Consider the following 13,175-nt stretch of genomic DNA (forward strand, 5'->3'; position numbering starts at 1 on the left):
CAAACATTTAGCCGGAGAAGGTGTCCACATATTTAGCTGGAAAAGGTACCCATTCCGCTGAAAAAGGTAACTATATGGAGATGTGCATAAAATATATTTTTGTAATGGGTCTCCATGTTATGGTTCTCCGTGACACAAATAATTGGTTCTCCGTGTTACATAGACCCATCTCCGTGATACGGAGATGGTGTTTTCCATTTCAAGGAGATCACGCGTCTCCGTGACACAGAGATTTCCATCTCTGTGTGCTACATGGAAATAGATCGTTGCATTTTTTTTATTTCAAATTATTAATCTGCTTATAAATAAAAGTTTTTTTGTTTTGAATTGTTAGATTTGTTTATGAATATTAATTTTTAAATAATTTATGCAGATGTCTTTAAAATACACACTCCCTCCAAACCAATGATTTTCTGCTATCATCATTCATTATTCAAATTGTGAATTCTCAAAGATTTTGTAAAATTCATATATGCAAATCAACAAGCTTCTTTGATGTCCGTAATTTTTATGAATTTATTTATGCACTTGTTTATAGAGGAGGAAAAGAACAATTTAGTAGTAAGTTGGTACACGAATTTATAATGAAACTTATAAATTGTGGCAAAAACAATGAAATTTGGGTACGATTAGATGACCATGTTGCTAGGTTTGACATGCAAGAATTTTGTCTCATTACTAGATTACCTTGCCATGAACCATCCATGAATATTGATTATAATAACGATTAACTTAGAAATCAGTATTTCAATGGTACAAAAAAAGTTATCATGCTTTTTGCAGCATTCCACTTGTGTGATGACGAAGAAGATAAATTTAAGCTAGGATTAATTATATTGGTGGAGTGTGTCTTGAAACCAACTGTAAGACAAATTGATTATAGGACTTTTGGTATGATCGAGCATCTTGATGAGTTTCTTGTATATTCATGGGGCCGTAAAGTATATTTTGTTTTATTAAATTCACTGAAAGAGTTACAATTCAAAAGAGTAGTAAGGATGTAACAAAATGAACAAACAGAATGTAAGTATACATTACACGAGTATCCACTTGCATTCCAGGTATTTTGTTTGTATTAGCTTATTATGTATAATTTATTTGTATAAGAAATAAACTATATCCATGTATTAATTAGCTTTAATCGTGTTGCAGTATTGGATATATGAAACATTTCCAGAGGTCGGACAAAAATTTGGATGCCATAAATATAAAACACTACAGAGTCCTCGAATACACAAGTGGAAGCCCAATAAAACATTGAATGAGAAAATGGTTAAGCAATTTTTGGCTTCTCAAGATGTATGTTTTTTTTATGAATATACAAATACATTTGTATTTAATTATTTAAAATTTAAATTCAACAAAATGATTATGATATTTCATTATGATTACAGATCCAAGTAATTGCAGTGTTACAACCTACGGAAGAAGAATTAGAGACACCATGGTAAAAAACTCTGTCACTGCCAGTGGATAATGAACATAATATATTAGATGGTATTGTAAATGGAGAATTAGACAATGTAGCACAATAAATCCCCGATAATATCTATGTGCAACAAAGAACCAATCCTGATATTTCAAGAACTTCAACTGGAGCTGAGCCTAGTTCTACTTCTGGTGGTTTCGGTTATGTAACTCAAGATCAAATGGAAGAAATGCTGGGTATGTACAGGCAACATATAATATCAGATGTATCTAGTCTATGTGGCAACTTAAAGGCAGAAATTGTTGAAGAATCAAAAGCTAATTAACATACGATCCTTGAAAATCAAAGACAGCTATTTGAACAACATACAAAATGGCAAGAAGATTACATACAATCTCGTATGCATTCTTATATGGATAGTTCACTATCAAATTTGTTTAACACACATATCGCCGAGGAATCGCACAAACAAAAAGCCCATTATCAGGTTGTTCTTCAAAACCAGGAACAATTTTTGCAACAACAAAAAAAAAATGGCAAGAATATCATTACCAAGGCGTGCAATTTTATGTTGATACCAGTTTAAGTTTTGTGAGCTCCTACATTGATGAACAAAATGAGAATATGTTAAACAGATTATCTGACTAGAAATCAAAATGGAAGCTATTATAAGTTCTATGAATAAGATGTTCATCTCCATACAATTCCAGTTCCTAGTGATCAACCAAAGGAGACATCAACATCTCAACAATTGAAAGGTTCTTAAAAGAAAAGAAAAATGAGGGAAAGTACATACAATCTTTATAATCTACAGGCCATCATTTGGAAGACTACCTCATGGACAAATACAAAAATATTAGAGATTGGATATTGAAAAATCAATCTGGATAACAAATTTAATTCTACTTTATTAGTCTAAATACTAAAATCTATTAGCCCAAATATTAAAATTGTCTTTCGATTTATTCAACATTAATTTAAATTATGTTATACAGTATATATTGGGATGATGGCAATGACAATGTCGACAAAAGAGACGTGTTGAAAACTTTAATAGATCCAACAAAAGATATGAATATTGTGGTGAGTAAAGTTTAGTAATCACAAACAATTTGATTTCATGGTTAATATATTTAATCTATTTTACATCTGTTTATTTTATTAGAATATTGAGTTGGAGTTAAAGTTATTGAGGCGGCGTATTAATGATGGTTGTACACTCGCTTCTAAAGAATATGCAATTATGGACTTTAAATTTGAAGAGGAGTATGCTCGTTAAATGATGTAGCAAATTGACACACAAATTGGAACTACCAGATGTCAAGCAGATGGAACTCTTTTACAAGAGTACATCAATGGTAGATTGCCTATAGATGGTCGTCCATGGTTAGGGTGCAAGTATTTATTAATTCCATACTCATATTCAAGCAATAGTTGGTATCTTTTTCTCGTCAATATTCCTGAATGGAAATTCTAGATATGACTGCAGCGATAATTTTCACACACCAAAACAAGTCAAGGTAGACGCAAAATCAACATTCAGTTTGATTCAAACATTATTGCTGTCTTCAGTCTTTTCTACCAGATGAGATATAAAGAAATATAGAAATAAACAAATGGAGTGGGAGATTATAACTTATCGACCCTGTGTAAACAATGGGTGAGCATTTAAATAGCTTGTTATTTATTATAATATTTAATTTCTCGTGTATACTAATTTAGTCTAACATAAAACTATTTCTTCTACATGTCAAACTGTGTAATTTTTGTAATTAAATATATAGAATGCTTCGTTCTAGGACATTCAATAGAATCAATTTCATCAGATAGGATGACTATATACAGACGGAAGAGAGTGGTAGATCTTTGTTATAACAAATATTTTCTTCATCTCCATTTGTCCTGACTGTGATGAATGATTGTAATAGATAACCAATGTAAACTTGAGTTTCTTTCCATTCTCTTGGTATTTTATTATATTATTGGTGTTAGGTAATGGAGATACATTTAACGTTATCTACTACAATGGATATGTTTACAATTAAACAGTACTGCACCATTTCTTAACTAAAACATAATGTCCATCTTCCTCTATGAACTTCTTCTATGAAGAAATTATCGCACTTTCATTACGCTAATGTATATATTGTCATACTAAAACATTTGTTGTATATTCAGCAAATATTAATTTTGTTTGGTGGTTCTTCTCATTTGGACTGATCTGCAGTATTTACATGAAGTTTCATGCCATCTTGGTGAGCCTGAAATGCGGATTAAAAAACATAATGTATAGTAAATTGAACAATGAGAAAGTAATAAAAGGTAATGTTTGTTCTCTTTTTTTATTCATGTGTTTACCTGAAGAGTGAAGTATTCTGTAAACTTAATGTTAGATTATTATATGTATTAAATGTTAGATTATAAGTATTATGAAGACACTTCGGAAAATGGTTATGAAGACTGTAGTACAGTAAGAATTTCTTTGTAAACAACATTTTTCATGCATGGAATATGTATTTTAGCATTGTCTAAATGTTTGATCAAAACTTTAATAGTTGTACTGGTTTTTGCTCTTAATAAAGCAACATACAACTGTCCATAAGAAAATACAGGTTCTAGAAGGTAAAGACCAATGAAATCTATAGTTTGACTTTACAAGTTATTTATTGTCATTGTAAAACATGGACGTATTGGGAACTGAGTTCTTTTGAAAGGGATTGAAGTCTTATCACTTTCGAGTGGTATGAATGGAATTATTGGTAAAAATACTCATTTTCCATGATATTCTCCAACAGAAATTTCTCATCTACAACATTTCTTTCAAACCTTTGACAAATAAGTTTCGTTTCATTGCATAAACCTTCAGATAGATTTATATTTCGAAGTAACATAATGGGACAATTTTCTTTCAATACAAGTTCATGTGGTGGAATACCATTTGTGGTATTTAGAAAATCTTCTCGAATACTTTGTTTAAATTTGTCAATGGCATCATCAAAGCTATAAGTTTAAATATTTTTCCGTGAATTTCCTTTAGTAACATATTATTTATTTGGTCAACACACTCTTTTTTGTGTTAAAATGACTCTACCAATTATAGTATTTAAATTGTTAGTGTAATTTCTAGATTTGGAAAAACAATGCTAATCAAATGTTTTAAAGATTTAAATTCATCTTCAAAATTTATTGTTATATTGGATGGAAGTTAAATCATACCACATGAATGTTATTTTTCCGTACCATTTCCAATACTAAGTAAATATGTACAAAATAATGGATCTAGTTAAGCTCTCGTATTTTGAAATAATGGTAGATGAGTAAAAGAAGGCCACAAATATGAAAAAACTAAATTTGCTTTCAATATGTCTTCCTTCCTTCCTTCCTCTTTGTACAATAGGAAAAACTTGACGAAAATCCCCTCCTAGTACAATTACTTTTCCACAAAATGGTATATCTTGTTTATTAACATCACGCAACATTTTATCTAAAACTTCGACAGTGTAACGGTTTACCATTGGTGCTTCATCCCATATAATTAGTTTAGTCATTCTGAAAAGATTTGCTAATACAGACTGTTTATTGATCCAACAAACAACATCTTCAGTTGTTTCCAGGGGTATTTTAAACCTTGAATGTGCAGTTCTACCACCTGGTAATAAGGAAGCTAAAACTTCAAATAAGCTATAGCTAGAGCGATTAGATTTCTTGATCTTACAACGACCAACAAAGCTTTATACAAATATGTTTTGCCTATTCCATCAAGTCCATCAACAAAAAAACATGCCACTTTTATCACTGACCACATGGTACAAAATTGTATTATAAGCGCACTGTTGTTCTTTATTCAAAGTGTTTATGTCAAAATGGTTATTTTCACTATTACTTTTTCTCATTTCTTCGGCAATCATAGTAGCGAATTTGTCATTTTCTTCCATGCTAATTTGAAATGAAACTAATTTGTAATAATTTATATTTTTATTTAATCGTTCTAATATAGAATTAATACATTGTAGTGCTTTTATTTCAGCAGTAATTAATGACATATCTTGTTGTATAAAATCTACAAACATATAAGTCTAAAATTTGTCCCATAAGAGACGTGGATTATTAGGATTACACAATGTCAATATGGTAGCGAATTACCTGCGCAATCAAAGGGGCAATTGATAAAGAATTGCTTCTATAAACATAACTCACAATTATCATCTTCACTTAATAAACCATGCAAAAGATATGCTTCTCAAAATGTGGATGACAGTATACCATCCACTATTCTTAAATTTTCAAAGGAAGTTGGTCCTTTGATGTGATTTAGCAAAAGACGTAAGTAATATCTTTCACCTTTAGCTGGTAGTGCTGTAACTATTCTACCAATTATTATTTTTTTCCAGCAGTCCACAGTCGTTCATTCGCATCCCACGCAAAATTAGAAAGAAAATCTCAATGCAAAAGAGTTCTAGTTTTTTCATTTGTAATATTCATGTGAAAGAATTCAGTTAGCATGGTTCTTCGTGTGTGATCTCTACCAATAATTGATTGTAAATTATCAAAGTCTCTATATGTAATTTTTTTATGGTCTTTGAGATGCAAATGTAGTGAAATAACTGATGAAAACATCTCAGACAATACAAATCCATAAATTCTCCACATTGCTTCAGGTGGAGAGATCCACGTAGCATTTTGATATGTTGAAATCTTATCAATATCAACATCTTTGTTATTGCCAATTGCAGAAAATCTAATTTGATCAGATCCTTTGTAAACATATTTATATAAATATTTGACAACTTTAACAGTTGAACATATTTCTATGTTAACATAACAATCATATTTGGCTGTTAAGTAAGGGTCATAAGGTACAACCCACCTATTATCTAGTAAATGTCCCCTAACTTTAACCTTGTGACCATCACTACGATGTCTATATTGTGGGTATGAATCATTGTCTAGTGAAGTTGCTTTTGCAGATTCTTTGGGGTATTTATTTTACATTTTTGGTTACTCTTCATTCAAACATTATTTGGATTTAATGTTCCACAAGGACCATGCATCATGTGTCTTACAATAATACGATATAAATGTGGATAATCATTTTTGTTTGGAATTTCACAACAAACAATTTTATCAACTAAAAGGACATATGTAACTTTAGATCCGAACTTAAAAATTAACAAAAAATGAGCATGTGGAAGACCTCTCTTTTGGAATTCGACCACATATATGTATGCAGCTATAGGTCCTAGAAGATGTCTTCAAAACAAATCATTTTTTAGTTCTTCTAATTTAGCTCTAAATATTCTTACAACTAAATCAAGTCTATTTTGTTTTTCATCATTATATCTTAGTTCTTCATTTATTTTAGGCCATTTAGGATTGCAAGTTATTGTCAAGAATACATTTGGCTTACCACATCTCTGAACAAGTGTTATTGCATCCATATATCTTTTTTTATTGTCTCTAGGTCCTCTGGTAAATGACGATGGTAAAATAATCATTTGACCAATTTATGACTTCTAGTTTCAGCTATTTCAATACTATCAACAATTTCTTGATATACCTTTGCTCGTATTTGTTTTTGATTATTTTGAAAATAATCCAATCTAGCATTTTCGATTTTCACATACATATCAACAACATATTGTTGTAAAAGTCTACCAGTATGAAGCAAGATGCAATTAGCTGAGTCTCGTACCTGTAATTTATAGCAGTAATACTCTCGACAAAACACTTGTGACATTTTCTTTCCCTTCAGAGCTACAAGACAAAAAGATGAAACAATAATCAAACTATATTCCAGAACAAAACTAAATTGAAAAAGAAAATCAATGTTAGTAACCTTGAGTTTATCTTTCAATCAATTCACTTGCAAAATGTACATTGTTCATGTTTAGAAGGTTCTTTTGCGTAGAAGAATATCCTGACATCTCTTTATTATTAAATCTAGCAATACCACCAAGCCATCCAGATTCATCGTAAGGAAAAAACAACGGGTACTGAAGAGGGTTATAACAACCAAAATAATAGTGTACTTTGTGTGAAGTGCCAGAATGTCCATAAATCGTTATATCACGAACTCTATTATTTGTAGATGGATCTTCATCGATCCAAACAGCAGCTACTTGTGAAGCAATTGGTCTGTTATAAACTCTCTGGACTGTACCAAGATCATATCGTATTTGTATTTGACATATATGCAAATTGCCAAAACTACTTAAAGAGCGAAAGAACCTAGAATAAGAATTAATTTTTAAGATATCAATCAATATTTGTAAGGTTGATTCAAAAATCTTGTCCAAAATATTTAATCAATTATGTAATTCATTATCAGTATAATAAAAATATAACTGTAAATAGGTTGGATTATCATTAGGTGGCAAAAGTGAATTTATGTAATGGTAAACTTGTCCTTGAACTCTAAATGTGTAAATTCCTTTATTCATCTTGCATAAATCTTTATCATAATTGACACCAAATGATATGAAAGCAAAACGATTTTTATAACTTCCGGCAAATTTTTTGAACTTTAATGATTCGAGTAAATTTGATGTAAATAATTGATACAATTGATTGGTGATAAGTGTATTTTATACACTTATTTCATACTTAAAATAATGATATTTAAGGGTTCTTTCGACAAAATTATATCCTAAATTCTTGTATTCTACGTTTGATAGGTAAATTTTATAAACAAAAAGAAATTGAAGGAAAGAGGCAAAAATGAGCAAAAAGTGGCAAAATTCAAGTGCAAGGACTACATTGCATTAACTTAAAAGATTGGATGGCTTGAAGGGCAATATAAATTAATTGCTTTGAATTGGATTCCTTTAGAGTCAAATATTGCTGCTAGGTTTGGGGGAGAGAATATATATACACACTTTCACGCCAAAAGAAAAGAAAGAAAAGAAGGGGGCAGCCAATTTTCTCATATACACACAGACGAGAGCCGATTGGGGGGAATAATTTGACTCCACCTTGGAGTCAATCGTGGCGGCTCCAGTAGCACAGAAAACGAGAGAGGAGAATTGGAGGGGCGACTTGCTGCTGAAATTAATCTGTGGCGGAAAGAGGTTGGCGGGTGAGAGACCATTAAATTGCATCTACCTGGGATTGAGAAAAAGACAAGAATTAAGGCAGCTGTTAGGAGGAAAATTGAATCAAGTTTTGGCTGCCTTACATTCACAGAAATTGAGGCAGTTTGGTTCCTTTGAAAGTCAAGAATTAAGGGCTGTAAGTTGCTGAAATTTTTCATATATACTTACGGAAATCGGAGCTACTTTGGAGAAAAGAGAACACGTTGCCGGCTGCCATAAATATATTATATAACAATCACACGTGAAAGCTGGGAAGAAAGGAATTGGTAGCTGGTTTTGATATATTAACATGCATAATGGTGGCAGATTGGAAAAAATATTGAGGAGACGGACACGAACACGGCAACACGCAGGAAAGAAAGACGTCAGAAAGGATTTTTGCAAACTATTCATATTCTGTCAATCAAACCGGGTGATGTCTTCCATTAATTTATCTTGTTTCTCTTCCATTATTATGCGTAGTTAAGTTTAATTTAGGGCGAACAATGTAACTTAATTGGATACCTTTATTTCGTTGAATTAAGATTCTAGTACTTTAATTTTTTTTATGTGTTGATTTTAATGTCGTGCTTAATGCTTTTAATTACTTGATAACTAATTAGATGATTTGTGAACAATGATTGCGTAGATATACGGATTATTTGTTTAGACTACATGTTAAAATTCGGTAAATTGATGTAACGTGTAGAGATACCTATATTGATTGCTGCGGTCGTGTGTGAATTCTTAGAGTCAATGTTGCGTTTAATTAAATTTAATTTGCAGAGAGATATGAAATTGAACTAATTAAATAGGCTCAACGAGAACTCGAGAGGGGTAAGTTGAATACCATATAAGAATTTGACTGAACACTACTATAGGTTCTATGAATCTTGATTTACGAAGTAAAGGTGACCATTAGGTGAAATTGTTCCGCCCTAACATCCTTTATTATTTGAATTCTCAATCATTTTCTGTTGCCTCCATTCGCATTTTTTTTTAGTATTTAGATTTAAAAATCACATTCAATTTCTGTTTATTTATTTATTTTCATTAAATAGAAGTTAGGAATAATAAATTAAGTACTAAAATATAGTCCTCGTGGGAACGATAATCCGGACTCAAAAGGTCCACTTTACTACTTGTTACGATCCGTCCACTTGCGGGATAAAATCGACAACAAGTTTTTGGCGCCGTTGCCAGGGACTATTACTTTTAGTCTTAATCTATTTTTTCTATTTTAAATTTTAATTTTTTATATTTATTTATTTTCTTTTATTTACAAAAAAAAAAAAAGAAACAAAAAAGAGTGTTATGCTCCGTGCCCAAGGCGACGATCTTGAACCGTTTGATTCAGAAATAGAACGTACCTTCAGACGAAGATGTAGGGAACACAAACAAAAACAGCAGCATCAAATGGCTGACAATTTAAATAACCCTATCCCTATACAGCCAATTGGACAAATGGCCGCGAGAAATCAACAACAAGAGCAAAGAGAAGTAAATGAAGGGGACTTGCCAGTGTCTATGTTTTTTACGCCTATAGCAGCACCCGCGCAGTCCAGCATAGTATATCCAGAATTTGGGGTAAACAACTTTCAGATACGGGCTGATTGGATTAATTTGATGAGCAACACTCTGCAATTCTACGAGTTCCTCATGAGAATCCAAACACGCATATCTCAAGGTTTCTCCGAAATTGTCGAAATTGTCATGCTCCCAGGGTTAATGAGGATGCCATCAAGCTGCGATTATTCCCATATACACTAAGAGATGCAGCATTGGAATGGCTGGATGCCAAACCGGATAGAAGCATTACCACATGGGAGGAACTGACCAGGAAATTCTGCAATAAGTTCTTTCCACCAGCTAAGGTAGCAAGAATTAGACTGGAAATTCAAACTTTTCAATAGAGAGATGGGGAGAGCTATCATGAAGCATGGAACAGATTTAAGGAGTTGATGAGGAAGTGTCCAAATCATGGGATCACTATTGGAAATCAAGTACAGTATTTCTACACGGGACTTTCATCATTATCCAAATCTCAAGTGGATTCCTCTGCAGGCGGATCGATCATAGGGAAATCAGTGCAACATTGTATGGATCTCTTTGAGTTGATTGCTACTACTCATTCCATGTTTTCATCAGAAAGAGTGGTGCCTCCAAAAACAGCGGGAATATACGAAGTAGACAGCTCAGCGTTGACCAACGCCCAAATAGCAGCATTGACAAAACAAGTGGAGTTATTGGTGAAGTCACAAACAAAAGGAGCACATGCAGTGATAGCCGGTCCATCATGTGAGAACTGCGGAGCTAATCATCTAATAGAAAATTGCACATTTTTAGGCTTTCCAGAGGAACAAATCAACTTCATTCAAAATGGCTCTCGAAATTTTAATCCCTTTTCACAGACATTTAACCCAGGATGGAGACAACACCCAAACTTCAGATGGTCGGATAATCAGCAAGGGAGCAGTTCAAACAATAACCAGCCAGAGAAAAGACCAAATTTGGGGGAGATGTTCAACCAGTACATGCAGAAGACAGATAAGGTATTCCAACAGATTGACACTAACTTTCAGAATCAGCAAGCATCTATTAAGAAGCTGGAAACTCAAATTGGTCAGATAGCTCAACAGCTTGTAGAACGCCCACAAGGGACTTTGCCAGGCAACACAATGGTCAATCCAAAAGAGCAAGTGCAAGCTATTACAACTAGATGTGGAGTGCAACTTCCAGAGATACATGTGAAGAGACCAGATAGAAAAGGCAGAGAAATAATGGATGAAGAGGTTGGGACAAAAGCAGAGTCTGAACAACCAACTAACGAGGAGGATAAAAGGAAAGAAACATCCACGGTGAGAGCACCCACCCCCGTGAAAGCTTATGTGCCACCAATTCCCTTCCCTCAAAGGTTACAGAGAAAGAAGTTGGACAAATAATTTGCAAAGTTTGTGGAGATTTTCAAGAAACTGCACATCAATATTCCGTTCGCAGATGCAATGGCCCAAATGCCCAGTTATGCAAAATTCTTAAAGGAGATTCTGTCTAACAAAAGGAAGTTGGAAGAACATGAGACTATCTGTCTAAACGAGGAGTGCAGTGCAATTATATTGAAAAAGCTACCTCCTAAACTAAATGACCCAGGAGTTTTACGATACCTTGCACAATTGGTTCTAACTATTTTGAGCATTCGTTATGTGATTTAGGTGCCAGTGTTAATTTGATGCCTCTCTCTGTTTACAAGTCTCTTGGATTAGGAGAAGCAAAACCTACAACCATCTCTTTGCAATTGGCCGACAGATCGATCAAACGACTAAAGGGGATTATTGAAGATGTGCTAGTCAAAGTTGATAAATTTATTTTTCCTGCTGATTTCATCATTTTGGACATGGATGAAGATTCAAACATCCCTCTAATCTTAGGAAGACCCTTCTTGGCTACCGGAAGAGCGCTGATTGATTTTTATGATGGAAAGATGATTTTTCGGGTGGACAATGAGCAAGTCATATTCAACATGTTTAAGGCGATGAAACATCCACTGACTTCAGACACCTGTTGCCAAGTAGACATTCTTGAAAAGTTGGTGGCAGATACATTTGAGACAGAGCATCAAACAGTTCTTTGTGAAGCAGAAATTACACAATCTGGAGCAGCAAGTGTAGAAAAAACTGAATTTATTGTCAATTTAGCGAAGCAACCAATAGGAAGAAGACATTGGCAGTATGAATCTCTTGGTGACAATCCTTCACCCCTAGTACCTTCAGTAGAAAAGGCACCCACTCTTGAACTAAAGCCCTTACCTTCACATCTCTGTTATGCATATTTGGGAGAATCTACAACACTTCCAGTAATCATTGCAAATGACATGACAATGGAAGAGGAGAATAAATTGTTGGAGGTACTCAAGCAGCACAAAACGGCAATTGGATGGATAATAGCTGACATCAGAGGAATAAGTCCAACTCTTTGTATGCACAAGATTTTAATGGAGGACGGGTTAAAGCCATCAGTGGAAGGACAACGCAGATTAAATCCAACCTTGAAAGAAGTAGTGCGAAAATAAGTGCTGAAATTGTTGGATGTAGGTATTATCTATCCAATCTCTGATAGTTCATGGGTGAGTCCAGTGCATGTTGTGCCAAAAAAGGGTGGAATCACAGTGGAGACGAACGACAACAACGAGCTGATACCAACACGATTAGTAATAGGATGGAGAGTATGTACAGATTACAGAAAGCTAAATAATGCAACCAGAAAAGATCACTTTCCATTGCCATTCATTGATCAAATGTTGGAGAGGTTGGCCGATCATTCTCATTACTGCTTTCTGGACGTTTATTTTGGGTATAATCAAATAGTTATTGCTCCAGAAGACCAAGAGAAAACAACCTTTACATGTCCCTATGGAACTTTATGCGTTTAGAAGGATGCCTTTTGGATTATGCAATGCACCCGCAACCTTTCAACGGTGCATGATGGCCATATTCTTTGACATGGTGAAAAAATACATCGAGGTATTCATGGATGATTTTTCTGTGTTTGGAGATTCATTTGATGACTGCTTGGATCGGTTGACTCTTGTACTGAAAAGATGTGAAGAAAAGAACTTAGTGCTAAATTGGGAAAAATGTCATTTCATGGTAAAAGAGGGGATAGTGCTGGGCCACAGGATT

At 33.5% G+C, this 13,175-nt stretch overlaps 2 protein-coding genes across 2 annotated transcripts; both read left to right on the forward strand.

Moving 5' to 3' along the window:
- Positions 1–10,460: 10,460 nt before the first annotated feature.
- Positions 10,461–11,441, forward strand: LOC111394313. Its single transcript, XM_023020062.1, has one exon. It carries the CDS (start codon positions 10,461–10,463, stop codon positions 11,439–11,441), a length of 981 nt encoding a protein of 326 aa, XP_022875830.1.
- A 449-nt stretch (positions 11,442–11,890) lies between these two features.
- On the forward strand, positions 11,891–12,925 carry LOC111394314. Its single transcript, XM_023020063.1, has 2 exons — positions 11,891–12,470; positions 12,588–12,925. Exons 1-2 carry the CDS (start codon positions 11,891–11,893, stop codon positions 12,923–12,925), a joined length of 918 nt encoding a protein of 305 aa, XP_022875831.1.
- The last annotated feature ends 250 nt before the right edge of the window (positions 12,926–13,175 follow it).

This window comes from Olea europaea, chromosome 5, assembly GCF_002742605.1.
Source record: "Olea europaea var. sylvestris chromosome 5, O_europaea_v1, whole genome shotgun sequence".
In the NCBI taxonomy this organism is placed as follows: domain Eukaryota; kingdom Viridiplantae; phylum Streptophyta; class Magnoliopsida; order Lamiales; family Oleaceae; genus Olea; species Olea europaea.